Consider the following 12254-nt stretch of genomic DNA (forward strand, 5'->3'; position numbering starts at 1 on the left):
ATGAGCAAATCTAGGGCCGGTTCTACCGTTAGGCAGAGCCGGGGTTGGGAACCTTTGTGGCTCCATGGACCAGATCCTGATCAGATCCTAGACTCGTAGGCCAAATTCAATGGGTAGGCAGGAGGCGTGTAGACTGAGCTAAATAGCCTGATGGTCTGACTCTGTATTAGCAGGCCAGCTCAAAGCATTTTGGCGCCTGAAGCAAACCACAAAAATGGTGCCCTCCATGCCCGGGAAGGGGTGAGTGAAGTTCTTCATCAGGAACAAGGAGGGGAATAATGATCTACATTGGGGTGTTCTGCCCCCATGGATCCTGCTGCCTGAGGCAGTTGCCGCACCTTGCCTCATGGGTGGGCCGGCACTGAGTGTAAGGCAGTTTCCTGGGGAGGAGAGAGCAGTTTGTGTGCTATACCACTTAAGCTAGCCCGCTGGCCTCACGAGCAGTGAAAGATGCTGTCCTATCACTGCCATTCGAATAATAAGGTTGCCAGATCAGAGTCTTCGCTTGGCATTTGGGGAGGTACCACCTCACCCTTTGCCTCAGGCAACGAAATGTCACCGTCCTTCCCTGGGGAGATGTGAGGGGTCAGAACCGGAAGATGAAGCACATTGGCAATCATTAGGAAAACCCTGTAATTCCTTGCTCCTTCCAGTCTTTAGAAGTCTGCAAAGGTATTTGCTGAATTAGCCTAGCTTCTTCAGGGCACAGAGTGTGGGCTACCGTTCCACAAAATACTTTTTTTAAACTGGGAGATATCAGCACAGAGTTAGAAGCCCTGGATATATTTAGAGGAACTTCTAGATCGCTCTGAGTCCCAATTAAAACCAAATTCTTCCAAAATAGCTCTGTTTTCTTGTGATTCTTCCAGCTATACTGAATATTCCTGTTCTTTTCACAATTTCTCAGCGCCGTTTGTGAAAACCTTTGTTTGCATTGCCTTCACTTACCCTCAGTGGCCCTTGTCCTCACTTGCCCTTCACTACTTACAAAATGCCCCCTCTTAAACATAAAAGCGGCAAATGATGCTGATGCAATACTTTGATAAATCCCAATAAATCAATACTTAGGGATTTCTGATTCAGTCAATTGTGGCGCTTGCCACTATGTATTTTGCTGCCTAGTTATACACTGGGAAGCAAGGCCATTAATTTGTAGTTGGGCTGTTAACCTGGCTGCTTTGGCTAAAGTTAAGTCATCTCTTTAGCAACTAAGAGAAATTATTTTAGTTCTTGGAAACTCTTGAAGGCTGATTTCCCTCAGCAGAAATATCTCAGGAGTCACATACTAGGAGGGGGTGGGGCTGCAATATGTAGTGGGAGGGGTTATTTTTTATCATATGTGTTGTGTATTGAGTCAAAGGATTTTATATCTGTATTATTATTGTCTGTATTGCATTAGGGTAAAGTAACTGCCTTTTGGTTCCAGAGGGTACAGCTACTATTGGTTCATTTAAGCTGCTGTATTTGGATGCTCTGTCTTATTGGTTTCCTCCAAAAGGCAGGACTGTGATTGCCTGATATTGTTCCCTCCAAAATGTATCCTTTCCAGCTAGTTCCCTGTCCCTATAAATGTAGCTCTCCCCTCCTCAAGTCTCAGTCTTGTTTGCTTTAATAAAGAAGTGTTACTAGAGAACTGTCTCTAGCATATTATGTCAAGAGAGCTGAAATCACAAACCCCACGTCACAACAACTGGCGATGAGGATGGGATCCGGAATGCTGAGGAGCGGTTAACGCAGCCCTGCCTCAGAGTCCGGATTGAAGCTAAAACAAGACTCACTGGCCAGCTGAGAAGACGACCCTGCCCACAGGACAATGGAGAGTCCAAGGGTATTGGAGCCCTTCCAGCCATCAGAGCCCCACACGTGGGAAGACTACGTCGAACGCTTCGAGTTCTTCGCGGTGGCTCAAGGGATCACTGATGCCAGCAAAAGAAGGGCCACATTCCTGAGCTACTGTGGGCCTGAGATCTTCACGCTGGCCAAGGCATTGCTTGCTCCAGCGAAGCAAAGTGAGACATCTCTCAAAGATATTCTTGCCTGCCTAACAAGCCATTTGGCGCCTACTGAGACCAAGATGGCCCGGCGGATGGAGTTTCATAAGAGGCAGCAGCGTGCTGGGGAGTCTGTATCTGCATTTCTAGCTGAACTGCGGAAGCTCGCTCAGCACTGCGACTTCCAAGATCTGGAAGAGACTCTCCTGGATCGTTTTATCGGTGGTCTGAGCAGCAAGAAAGCCAGAAGACGCATCGTGGCAAAAGAAGAGGTTACCCTTGCTTCAGCCTTGAAGGAGGCCACCACCACGGAGAATTATGAAAGAGAGGAGCTTGATGCCAGTCGCAGGGCCCCTAAGCCACAGATAGAAGTTGCGCATGCCATGGACGAGCTAGAGGCTACTTCGAGCCAGAGCCCAGTCCGTGGGGTCGAGTCAGTGCGTCAGGCCTGCACAGTGCACAAAGATCACCGAGGCAGGTGCCCAGGTTGTGGCGGAAACCATGAGCGGGAGAGTTGTCGCTTCCGGGATGCTATGTGCCGGACGTGCGGGAAGACAGGTCACATCGCCAGGGTCTGTAGATCGGCGGCGTTGGGAGCGACAGGAGCACCTAGACTGGAGCATCGCAGACCGTCCACAGCAACCCACGTTCTACAGGACTGCCACTACATAACGGAGATCAACGGGAGGGTCGTGCAGTTTCCAGCGCAAGGCAAGGCACACATCAAGGTGAAGATTGAGGGTCAGCTGTGCGACATGGAGGTGGACTCCGGATCTGGATTCACTATCGTGTCGGACCAGACCGCGAGGACATTCTTCCCCAGGGGTAAGTTGCCCCCTCTGGAGCCCTTCCCGGCAACTTTGCAGTCATACTCAGCGGGCCGCATCCATGTCATGGGAATGTGTGCCGTGAGAGTACAGTTCCGGGACAAACAGGCGGTACTCAAACTGGTGATTGCGAAGGGCAGTCGCCCCAGTCTCCTGGGCACTGACTGGTTCCCCGCCCTGGGACTGAGTATATCAGGGCTTAATTCAATCCAAACCTGCCCTGAGATGAGTGAGGCATTATGCAAAGAATTTGCTGGTCTCTTTAATGGAAAACTGGGTTGTTATAAAGGGCCCCCAGTTGACTTCGAATTGGACCCTGGGGTGGCCCCAATCCGACTCAAACCAAGGCGAGTGCCATTTGCACTGCAACCCAAGATCGAAGCAGAGCTGGATAAATTGGTCAAGCAGGGAGTTCTCTCACCCGTGGACTCCGCTAAGTGGGAGACTCCAATCGTCACGCCCCTTAAAGCAAATGGGGAAGTTAGGATCTGTGCTGATTACAAATGTACTATCAATAAGGCACTCAGGGGAAACTCATACTCCATTCCAGTCGTATCACATCTGTTGGCTAAACTGGCTGGGGGCAAGGTGTTCGCCAAAATTGACCTGGCACAAGCTTACCAACAGCTGCCAGTAACCCCACAATCAGCGGAAGCACAGACTATTGTCACACATAAAGGGCCGTTCAGAGTTAACAGATTACAATTTGGAGTTTGTGTGGCCCCAGGGATTTTTCAAGGGCTCATGGAACGCCTGTTAAGAGGTCTGCCGGGGGTCTTGCCATTTTTTGATGACGTTTTGATTGCTGGAAAAGACCCACAGGAACTGGTTGCACGTGTCCGTGCAGTGTTGCTCAAGTTCAAGGAGGTGGGATTGCAACTAAAAAAGGAAAAATGCAGTTTTGGGGTGCCAACTGTGGATTTCTTGGGGTTTAAAATTGATGCATCAGGCATCCACCCCACAGATGCTAAGGTTAAGGCCATCATCGAGGCACCACGACCACAGAACAAGACGGAGTTGCAATCATTCCTGGGACTTATTAACTTTTATCATTCGTTCTTACCCCAGAAAGCTTCGGTAGCTGAACCATTACATAGACTGTTGCAGAAAAAGAATGTGTGGCGATGGGGGCAGGAGCAGCAGAAGGCTTTTGACTCCTTGCGAGGAATGCTGAGTAGCAGGAGCGTCCTTGCTCATTATGATGAGTCGAAGTCGCTGGTCCTGGCATGTGATGCCTCTCAATACGGTCTGGGGGCGGTGCTGAGTCATAGGGAACCGGATGGGTCGGAAAAGCCCATCTCTTTCTATTTCCGTACGTTGTCGGCCACGGAGCGCAACTATGCTCAAATTGACAAAGAGGCACTTGCAATTGTGGCAGGAATCAAAAAGTTCCATGATTATGTGTACGGTCGCCATTTCTCCATTGAAACGGACCACAAACCACTGTTAGGGTTGTTCAACCCGAACAAACAAACGCCACAAATTCTCTCCCCCAGAATGTTGCGTTGGTCTATATTCCTGAACAGGTTCCAGTACACCTTGACCCATGTGCCGGGGAAGCGGTTGTGCCACGCTGATGCGCTGAGTCGATTGCCCCTTCCTGGCGGGAGCAATGAGGATCCTGCTCCAGCGGAACACATAATGATGCTGGAAACACTTCCGGGGGCTCCTGTAACGGCTACTGATATAGCTGAGAAAACGAGGAAAGATGCTGTTCTCTCCCGTGTGCTCACTTGGGTGGGGAGGGGGGGCAGGTGGTCCGCATGAAGACAAATTCAGGCCTTATGCGACAAGGCAGCACGAGTTGTCCATGCATAAGGGTTGTCTCCTGTGGGGAGATAGGGTGATCATCCCAGCACCACTGAGAAACAGGGTTCTTGAGACGCTTCACATGGGACACCCGGGAATGGTCAGGATGAAGTCGCTAGCTCGATGTTATGTGTGGTGGCCTGGAATGGACCAGAACATAGAACAATGGGTACGAACATGCAAGGCATGCCAAGAGGTGCGGCCAGAAGTGGCCAGAGCACCAGTTCACTGGTGGGAGCAGTCCAGATCTCCCTGGAGCCGGCTGCACTTAGATTTTGCTGGGCCATTCCAGGGGAAGGTCTTTTTGGTTATCGTCGATGCATATTCCAAATGGTTAGAAGTGGTGATGGTCCCTAGCATGGCATCAGCTGCCGTAATCAAGGTGTTGAGGCAGCTGTTTGCAACCCACGGGTTACCTGAGACCATTGTATCAGATAATGGGGCAGCTTTTGTATCCCAAGAATTCAGGGCATTCTTGGCTGATAACTTCATAAGAGGGGTCACATCCGCGCCCTTTCACCCATCCTCCAATGGGCAGGCGGAGCGCATGGTAAGAACAGCCAAAGAATCCATTGCGCGCTTAATGGAGGGTAACTGGTCAGCTCGCATCGCACGAATGTTATTTTTGCAGCATGCGACGCTGTGTACTGCAACGGGCAAGTCGCCAGCTGAGCTGCTCTTGGGTAGAAGACTGGTAACGGTGCTGGATTATGTCCACCCGGATAAAATGCCAAACCGTAATGCAAGAGCAACCCCCCAGGCTGAGACTGACACAACAAGGTATCTCGCCCCTGAAGATCTGGTCTGGGTGAGGAACTATTCACGAGGTTCGCGGTGGGTGGCTGGTGTGGTCACCCGGGCTAGTGGACCTGTGTCCTATTATGTGACCTTGGAAAATGGGCAAGTTTGGAAGAGACATATAGATCAGCTGAGGCGCCGGGCGCTCAGCAGAGAGGAGTCTGATAATTCATCCCTGGCTAATGACGCAGAGCTACAAGGCCAGGGTGAAAATGGCCCAGAGGTGCAGTCACCAGGGGCCTCAGCAAATGAACCAGGGTCTGCTGGTCCTCAGGATGACGAGGTACAGGTAGGGGACCCTGAGATGTCTGGGACTTCATCTGTTCCTGACGAAACCCCTATAGCAGCCCCCCTACCACAGGTGACACCCAATCCAGAACCGGCAACACCTGTTGTCAGGAGATCAAGTAGAAGTTGTAGGACCCCACAGTACCTGAGAGATTACGTCTGCTGTGCCCACTAGGTGGGGAGGGGTGTTGTGTATTGAGTCAAAGGATTTTATATCTGTATTATTATTGTCTGTATTGCATTAGGGTAAAGTAACTGCCTTTTGGTTCCAGAGGGTACAGCTACTATTGGTTCATTTAAGCTGCTGTATTTGGATCCTCTGTCTTATTGGTTTCCTCCAAAAGGCAGGACTGTGATTGCCTGATATTGTTCCCTCCAAAATGTATCCTTTCTAGCTTGTTCCCTGTCCCTATAAATGTAGCTCTCCCCTCCTCAAGTCTCAGTCTTGTTTGCTTTAATAAAGAAGTGTTACTAGAGAACTGTCTCCAGCATATTATGTCAAGAGAGCTGAAATCACAAACCCCACGTCACAACAATATGTGGTGGTCTTGTACTAAGGTTAAAGCTTATTGGGAAATGATATATAATGAACTGAAAAAAAGATGTTTAAAATAACATTTGTAAAAACAAACAAACCCAGGAGCTTTCCTTTTGTGAATTATAGGGACAGAACTACCCAAACTGTATAGAAATTCATTCATGTATGCGACTACAGCGGCAAGAATGTTATTTGCCCAAAAATGGAAAGAAGAAGAAGTCCTGACGAAAGAAGAATGGATACAAAAACTTATGGAATACGCAGAAATGGCGAAACTTACTGGAAAAATAAGAAATCAAGATAACGAACTTTTTATAAAAGAATAGAAATGGTTTGTTGAATATTTACAAACAAACCGTTTAAAGATAAGAACATGGGCAGGATTATTGTAATAACCTGAAGTTTTATAAGAGTATACATTTAAAGTAGATGAATAAATGTTTAAGTTAAGTTAATTTGGAATATGCAGAAAATATAAAAAATAAATTTAAGGAACTGCTAAAGGAGGGGGAAGGAAGTTGAGTTTTGAAATGTTAAAATGATTGTAAAATTATTGAAATGTATAAAATTGAAAATCATAAATAATAATTAAAAAGAAAAGAAATTATCTTAGTTCTTGGGAACTCTTGAAGGCTGCATTCCCTCAGCAGAAATATGTCCAGGGTCAGATACTAGGAGTGTGTGGGGCCAAATGGATGGTGATTGGCCATTCATTTTTTCCAGCCGCCTCTTTCCCCTTCTCTTCTCCTCTTCTCTTTTCTTTCTCCCTCTGAACGGACTCTTTCTCTCTCCACCCCTTCTTCTTCTCCCCTTCCCTCTCTCTTCCTTCCCTGCTCGAAATCCCTTCACACAAATGGGGACTTTTTTTGGTAGGCCTATGTGCTCTATGTGGGAATGTTGAGGGTGGCAGGAGAGGATATATTGTTTATTAATATCCTTCCTAACTTGCGCTAGCAAGTTCCTTTACTTAGCAGAGTGCATCCCCCTTTACACAGCAGAAAACTAGTTGCAAACTCGTGTGAGTTTCTTAAGACAATACGCAATTCAATCTGGCTTGTCCAGAGTGAAATGCGTTCTAATATTTTCCTGGTAAGACTGCTTGAATCCCTCCTAAAATAATAAAGGCATCATGGTCTTATTCATAAGCAATAAAAAGAAAGATTACTCACGATCAGGCAGAGCACAGTGTGATCCCTGAAGGCAGGTTGAAGGCTTAAAGTTACAAACATATACAAACAGGTATACCCCATATGTGGGTTGACTTAATGACTGCAGTTAGCAGTCCACGAAGTTCATAGGACAAAAGGAAGATGGAAAAGAGAGAGCGTGACAGCATGCCTTGTCCTTTTACCAGGTCTGGGAAGGTCATGCCCGCCCACTAGTCCCATGCAAGGAAGGGTGCTCCAGGCCAGGAGGAACAGGAAGTTTTGACTGGTTGGACAAAACATTCCCTTGCATGGCCACTCTAGGAAAACAAGGAATGTTGTATTTGACTGCTCCCAGTGGATTACATCCCACACTCTAGACCAGGGCAGTGCCGGAGAGGCCATAAGTGGGACCCAAAGGCACTGCAAGCTGCCTCCTCCCCTCCTATAGAGGGAACTATATTTCCTTCGACTGCACAGAATCTGAGTCAGCAAATGCTGTGAGCCAGCAAGGCATTATCTATTTTCCTGCTTCAGAAAGTTGCATGTGCTTTTTGGAACACCTTAAATGTTGATCCTTGAGCTTGTAATTGTTTATGCAGTAATACTTTCATGATCTTACTGCAGGGGCAGAAAAGCTTTTTCAGGGCTACATTCCCTCCTGGGCTGCCTTCCGGGGGCCAATGCCTCACATATCCCAGGGAAGTTCTTTAGGAAGATGCCTCAACGGTTAAGCCCCTCTGGGAATTGTAGCGCCGTGGGGGGAGCAGGGGTCTCCTAACAACTCTCGTTCCCTTAGCAAGCTACAGTTCCCGGGATACTTGGGGGGGGGGGGAGAGGCATGCCTGTTTAAAGTAATATTGGAGTGTGCAGATGGGGCCTGAATCCAATTAGCTGTAGGTGTTTAAATGGTGGGATTGTTGGTTGGCTCTGGTAAGCAAGTTGGTCCCCAGCGAAAGCAGATGGACACTTAAAACTGCAAATTAATAATAATGGGTTTCCCTTCACCCTTCCCTCCTTATCTTCTTTTTCATTTGATAATTAATTCCAGGGCACAAATGGACTAATTAATATCTCCCAATCGTTTAATTGAATTAGCTAATTAGATTGCATAAGGCAATTTCCAGGGAGGAGATTTAGAGCTACTTAGGGAGACCTTAATCACTATTTTTTAAAAAAATAAAATAAAAAATAATAATTATCAGGGAAAGAGGGTCCTCCTCTTCGGAGGAAATGTCTTACATTGCATCAGTTTGGCAAACCGTGGCGCTCCTCCTTATTGGCAGAACCTCTCCCCATTTTTTTCCCTCCCAGAGAGGAAGAGGGGAAATAGTTTAATGAGGGTTTCATCCAACTCTGTCCCAATTACCCAGGCTGTGAAAAGGTCGAGGGGGTGTGGGGTGGCAGAGAAGGAGAGATCGTGGCTCTCACTTTTGTCTCTGACCTCTTCCTGACTCCGCAGAGAGTTCCCTAAAAATCACCAGCTGTAAAATGTTTGACACAATTTTTTAATGAAATCGGCCGGAGGGGAGAAAACTGCTGAGGCAGCCAATCTCTTTCCAAGTCTCCCAAGAAGCCGTTTGTAAGCTGAAGGCGTTTTTGTTCTTCCCTTGGCCTGCGCTTGCTGATGGTTTTGCTGGAAGAGCAGTCAGTGCTAGTAAATCTTCTTGCACCGCCCTCGCTCGGATGACCCCAGTAGTGTGGACATCTCTTGCATTTCCCAGAGGCCAGATTCCTCTGCTCTTTGCCTCTCTCCCGAGAGGAGGAAAAACAGCAAGGAGTCAGTCATCTGGGAAGAAAACCAGCCGTACATTGTTGGGATGTGACTAGTTGCCAGGAGAGGATATATTTATTAAATATCATCCTTCCTTCTTCATGCTAGTGAGTTCAGCTTAAAAGGAAGCTGAGATAGGCTAGTTTTAGCCTTTTGGTTTAAGTAATCAGGACTGGGCCCTTGCAAATAGAAGGGGAAGAAATGGAGGCAGCGAGAGATTTTACTTTCTTGGGCTCCATGATCACTGCAGATGGTGACAGCAGCCACGAAATTAAAAGACACCTGCTTCTTGGGAGAAAAGCAATGACAACCTAGATAGCATCTTAAAAAGCAGAGACATCACCTTGCCAACAAAGGTCCGTATAGTTAAAGCTAAGGTTTTCCCAGTACAGTGGTACCTCAGGTTAAGTACTTAATTTGTTCCAGAGGTCTGATCTTAACCTGAAACTGTTCTTAACCTGAAGCACCACTTTAGCTAATGGGGCCTCCCGCTGCCACACTGCCGGAGCATGATTTCTGTTCTCATCCTGAAGCAAAATTCTTAACCCGAGGTACTATTTCTGGGTTAGCGGAGCCTGTAACCTGAAGTGTATGTAACCTGAAGCGTATGGAACCCGACGTACAACTGTAGTGATGTATGGATATGGAAGTGAGAGCTTGACCATAAAGAAGGCTGATCGCCAAAGAATTGATGCTTTTGAATTATGGTGCTGGAGGAGACTCTTGAGAGTCCCATGGACTGCAAGAAGACCAAACCTATCCATGGGTCCATGGGGTCACAAAGAGTCGGACACGACTAAACGACTAAACAACAACAACAACAACAAATCAGGACTGGATTTTCCTTGCATTTCCCCCTTTTCTCCCCCCTTTAAGCAACAATCATACAAAAAGTCTTGTAAAAGATAAAAATAACATTTACTCACTCAGAATACTTGCTGAAGAGTAACAGATACAGCAGCTTTGTCCAGGCAGGCTTAAAATGGTAATTCGGTTACAAAGACGTATTTTAGTCTAGTTTAAGGTGCAGTCTCAGACTAAGCAGATATTCTCACATTGTTGGCAGAACAGAAAAGAGATGGAAACAGTAAGAGATTATGCCCAGGCATTGGCTGTTGGCTAATCTGGCTGGGGCTAATGGGAACTGGAGCCCAAAAACATTTGTAGGGCCATAGGTTAGCCCAGGGCCAGATTTAGGTTTGATGAGGCCCTAAGCTACAGAAGGTAATGGGGCCCTTTATATGTCCAGCTGTCCTTTGTCAACAATAAATTGTCACTGTTTTTTGTGCTGAATATATGCTGTATGGTCATTTATGGACCTAATAGGTATCTAAAGCCATTTGCACATGCAGAATGTAGGCACCTTATATATAGAAATGAGCAAACCAGTGATATTTTAGGGAGCAGGCTAGCAGGCGGGGCCCATGACTTACATCATATGAGCCTACACAACACAAAACACTGTTGCTGTATATAGGTTTTATTTTATTTCTTTTTTATCTTATACAGTGGTACCTCGGGTTACAGACGCTTCGGGTTACAGATGCTTCAGGTTACAGAGTCTGCTAACCCAGAAACAGTACCTCGGGTTAAGAACTTTACTTCAGAATGAGAACAGAAATTGCACGCCGCCACCGCAGCAACAGGGGCCCCCCTTAGCTAAAGTGGCACCTCAGGCTAAGAACAGTTTCAGGTTAAGAATGGACCTCCAGAACGAATTAAGTTCTTAACCTGAGGTACCACTGTATTTTGGAAATGTACATCCAGTGGTTTTTTTTCTTTTAATTTTTTGGGGGGGCCCCAAGAGAGAGGGGCCCTAAGCTATAGCTTGTTTAGCTTACATGTAAATCCGGGCTTGTTGTTGTTTAGTCGTTTAGTCATGTCTGACTCTTCGTGACCCCATGGACCAGAGCACGCCAGGCACTCCTGTCTTCCACTGGCTCCCACAGTTTGGTCAAGCTCATGCTGGTAGCTTCTAGAACACTGTCCAACCATCTCGTCCTCTGTCGTCCCTGGGGTAGGCACCACTAATCTAAAAAGTGAAGGCATCTGAAGTGCCAAGTTGTGGCCTTGCCCTCCCCTCCAGTGCAACAAGGCAGTGTGTGGCCTGCAGGTTCCATGTCAAATTACAGTGGTACCTCGGGTTACAGACGCTTCAGGTTACTGACTCCGCTAACCCAGAAATAGTACCTCGGGTTAAGAACTTTGCTTCAGGATGAGAACAGAAATCACACGACGGTGGCGCGGCAGCAGTAGGAGGTCCCATTAGCTAAAGTGGTACCTCAGGTTAAGAACAGTTTCAGGTTAAGAACGGACCTCTGGAATGAATTAAGTACTTAACCCGAGGTACCACTGTACTCTGATCTTGTCCAGCCCTCTGCCATACAGAAATCCCAATTCAAGCATCCCTGGCATCCCTGGCATCAGGCATCCTCTGCTGAAAACCTCCAAGGAAGGAGAGTCTGCCATCTTTGGAGAGAGACTGTTCCACTGACAAACAGCTCTTACCATCTGAAAGTTCTTTCTAATGTTTAGGCAGAATCTCCTTCCTTGTCACTTGAAGCCACTGGTTCGAGTCCCACCCTCCAGAGCAGGAGAAAACAAGCTTGCTCCATCCTCCATGTGACAGCACTTGAGATATTTGAAGGTGTTTCTCCTCTCAGTCTCCTCTCCTCTGGGCTAAACCTCCCCAAAGGGAGCTCTTAGCCTTTCGACTTTGTCCCCAAACCCAACCAGAGCTTCTATGCCCGACATCCATCCTCCGACACGTCCGTTTTTGCCGCCCATGCATTTCTGACGGTTTGTTTCCATTCACCCACCATTAACTCTGCGGAATGACCCCTTGTTCTCGCGTTTATGGGGCCAGCGCGATACGGAACGGGGGACCAATCAATAACAACACTTAACGGCTCTACGGCTCTCGACATTTTCAAAGGGTTGTACGAACATTAGCTAATGAATGAATCAATCAGGTTTTACTAGACCCTTCGTAAAATCCAACGCAGTGGAAGCCTCTCAAAGGTCGGCATTTATCAACTGGTGTTTTGTGGTGCCTGCAAAACACTCCTGCCTGGGTGGAAGGTC

The 12254-nt window shown here is 47.3% G+C and overlaps 1 protein-coding gene across 1 annotated transcript in view; it reads left to right on the forward strand.

Annotated features, from left to right (window-relative positions):
• Nucleotides 1-1340: 1340 nt before the first annotated feature.
• The window catches only part of LOC310827694 (uncharacterized protein), a 940809-nt gene continuing 929895 nt past the window's right edge, over nt 1341-12254 (forward strand). Inside the window, exon 1 of the mRNA XM_083704042.1 lies at nt 1341-6252. Coding sequence (XP_083560168.1) covers nt 1814-4585 — 2772 coding nt within the window. The 5' untranslated portion in view covers nt 1341-1813 and the 3' untranslated portion in view covers nt 4586-6252. The remainder of the gene's footprint in view (nt 6253-12254) is intronic.

Source organism: Podarcis gaigeae (genome assembly GCF_964106915.1).
Source record: "Podarcis gaigeae genome assembly, chromosome: 12".
NCBI lineage: Eukaryota > Metazoa > Chordata > Lepidosauria > Squamata > Lacertidae > Podarcis > Podarcis gaigeae.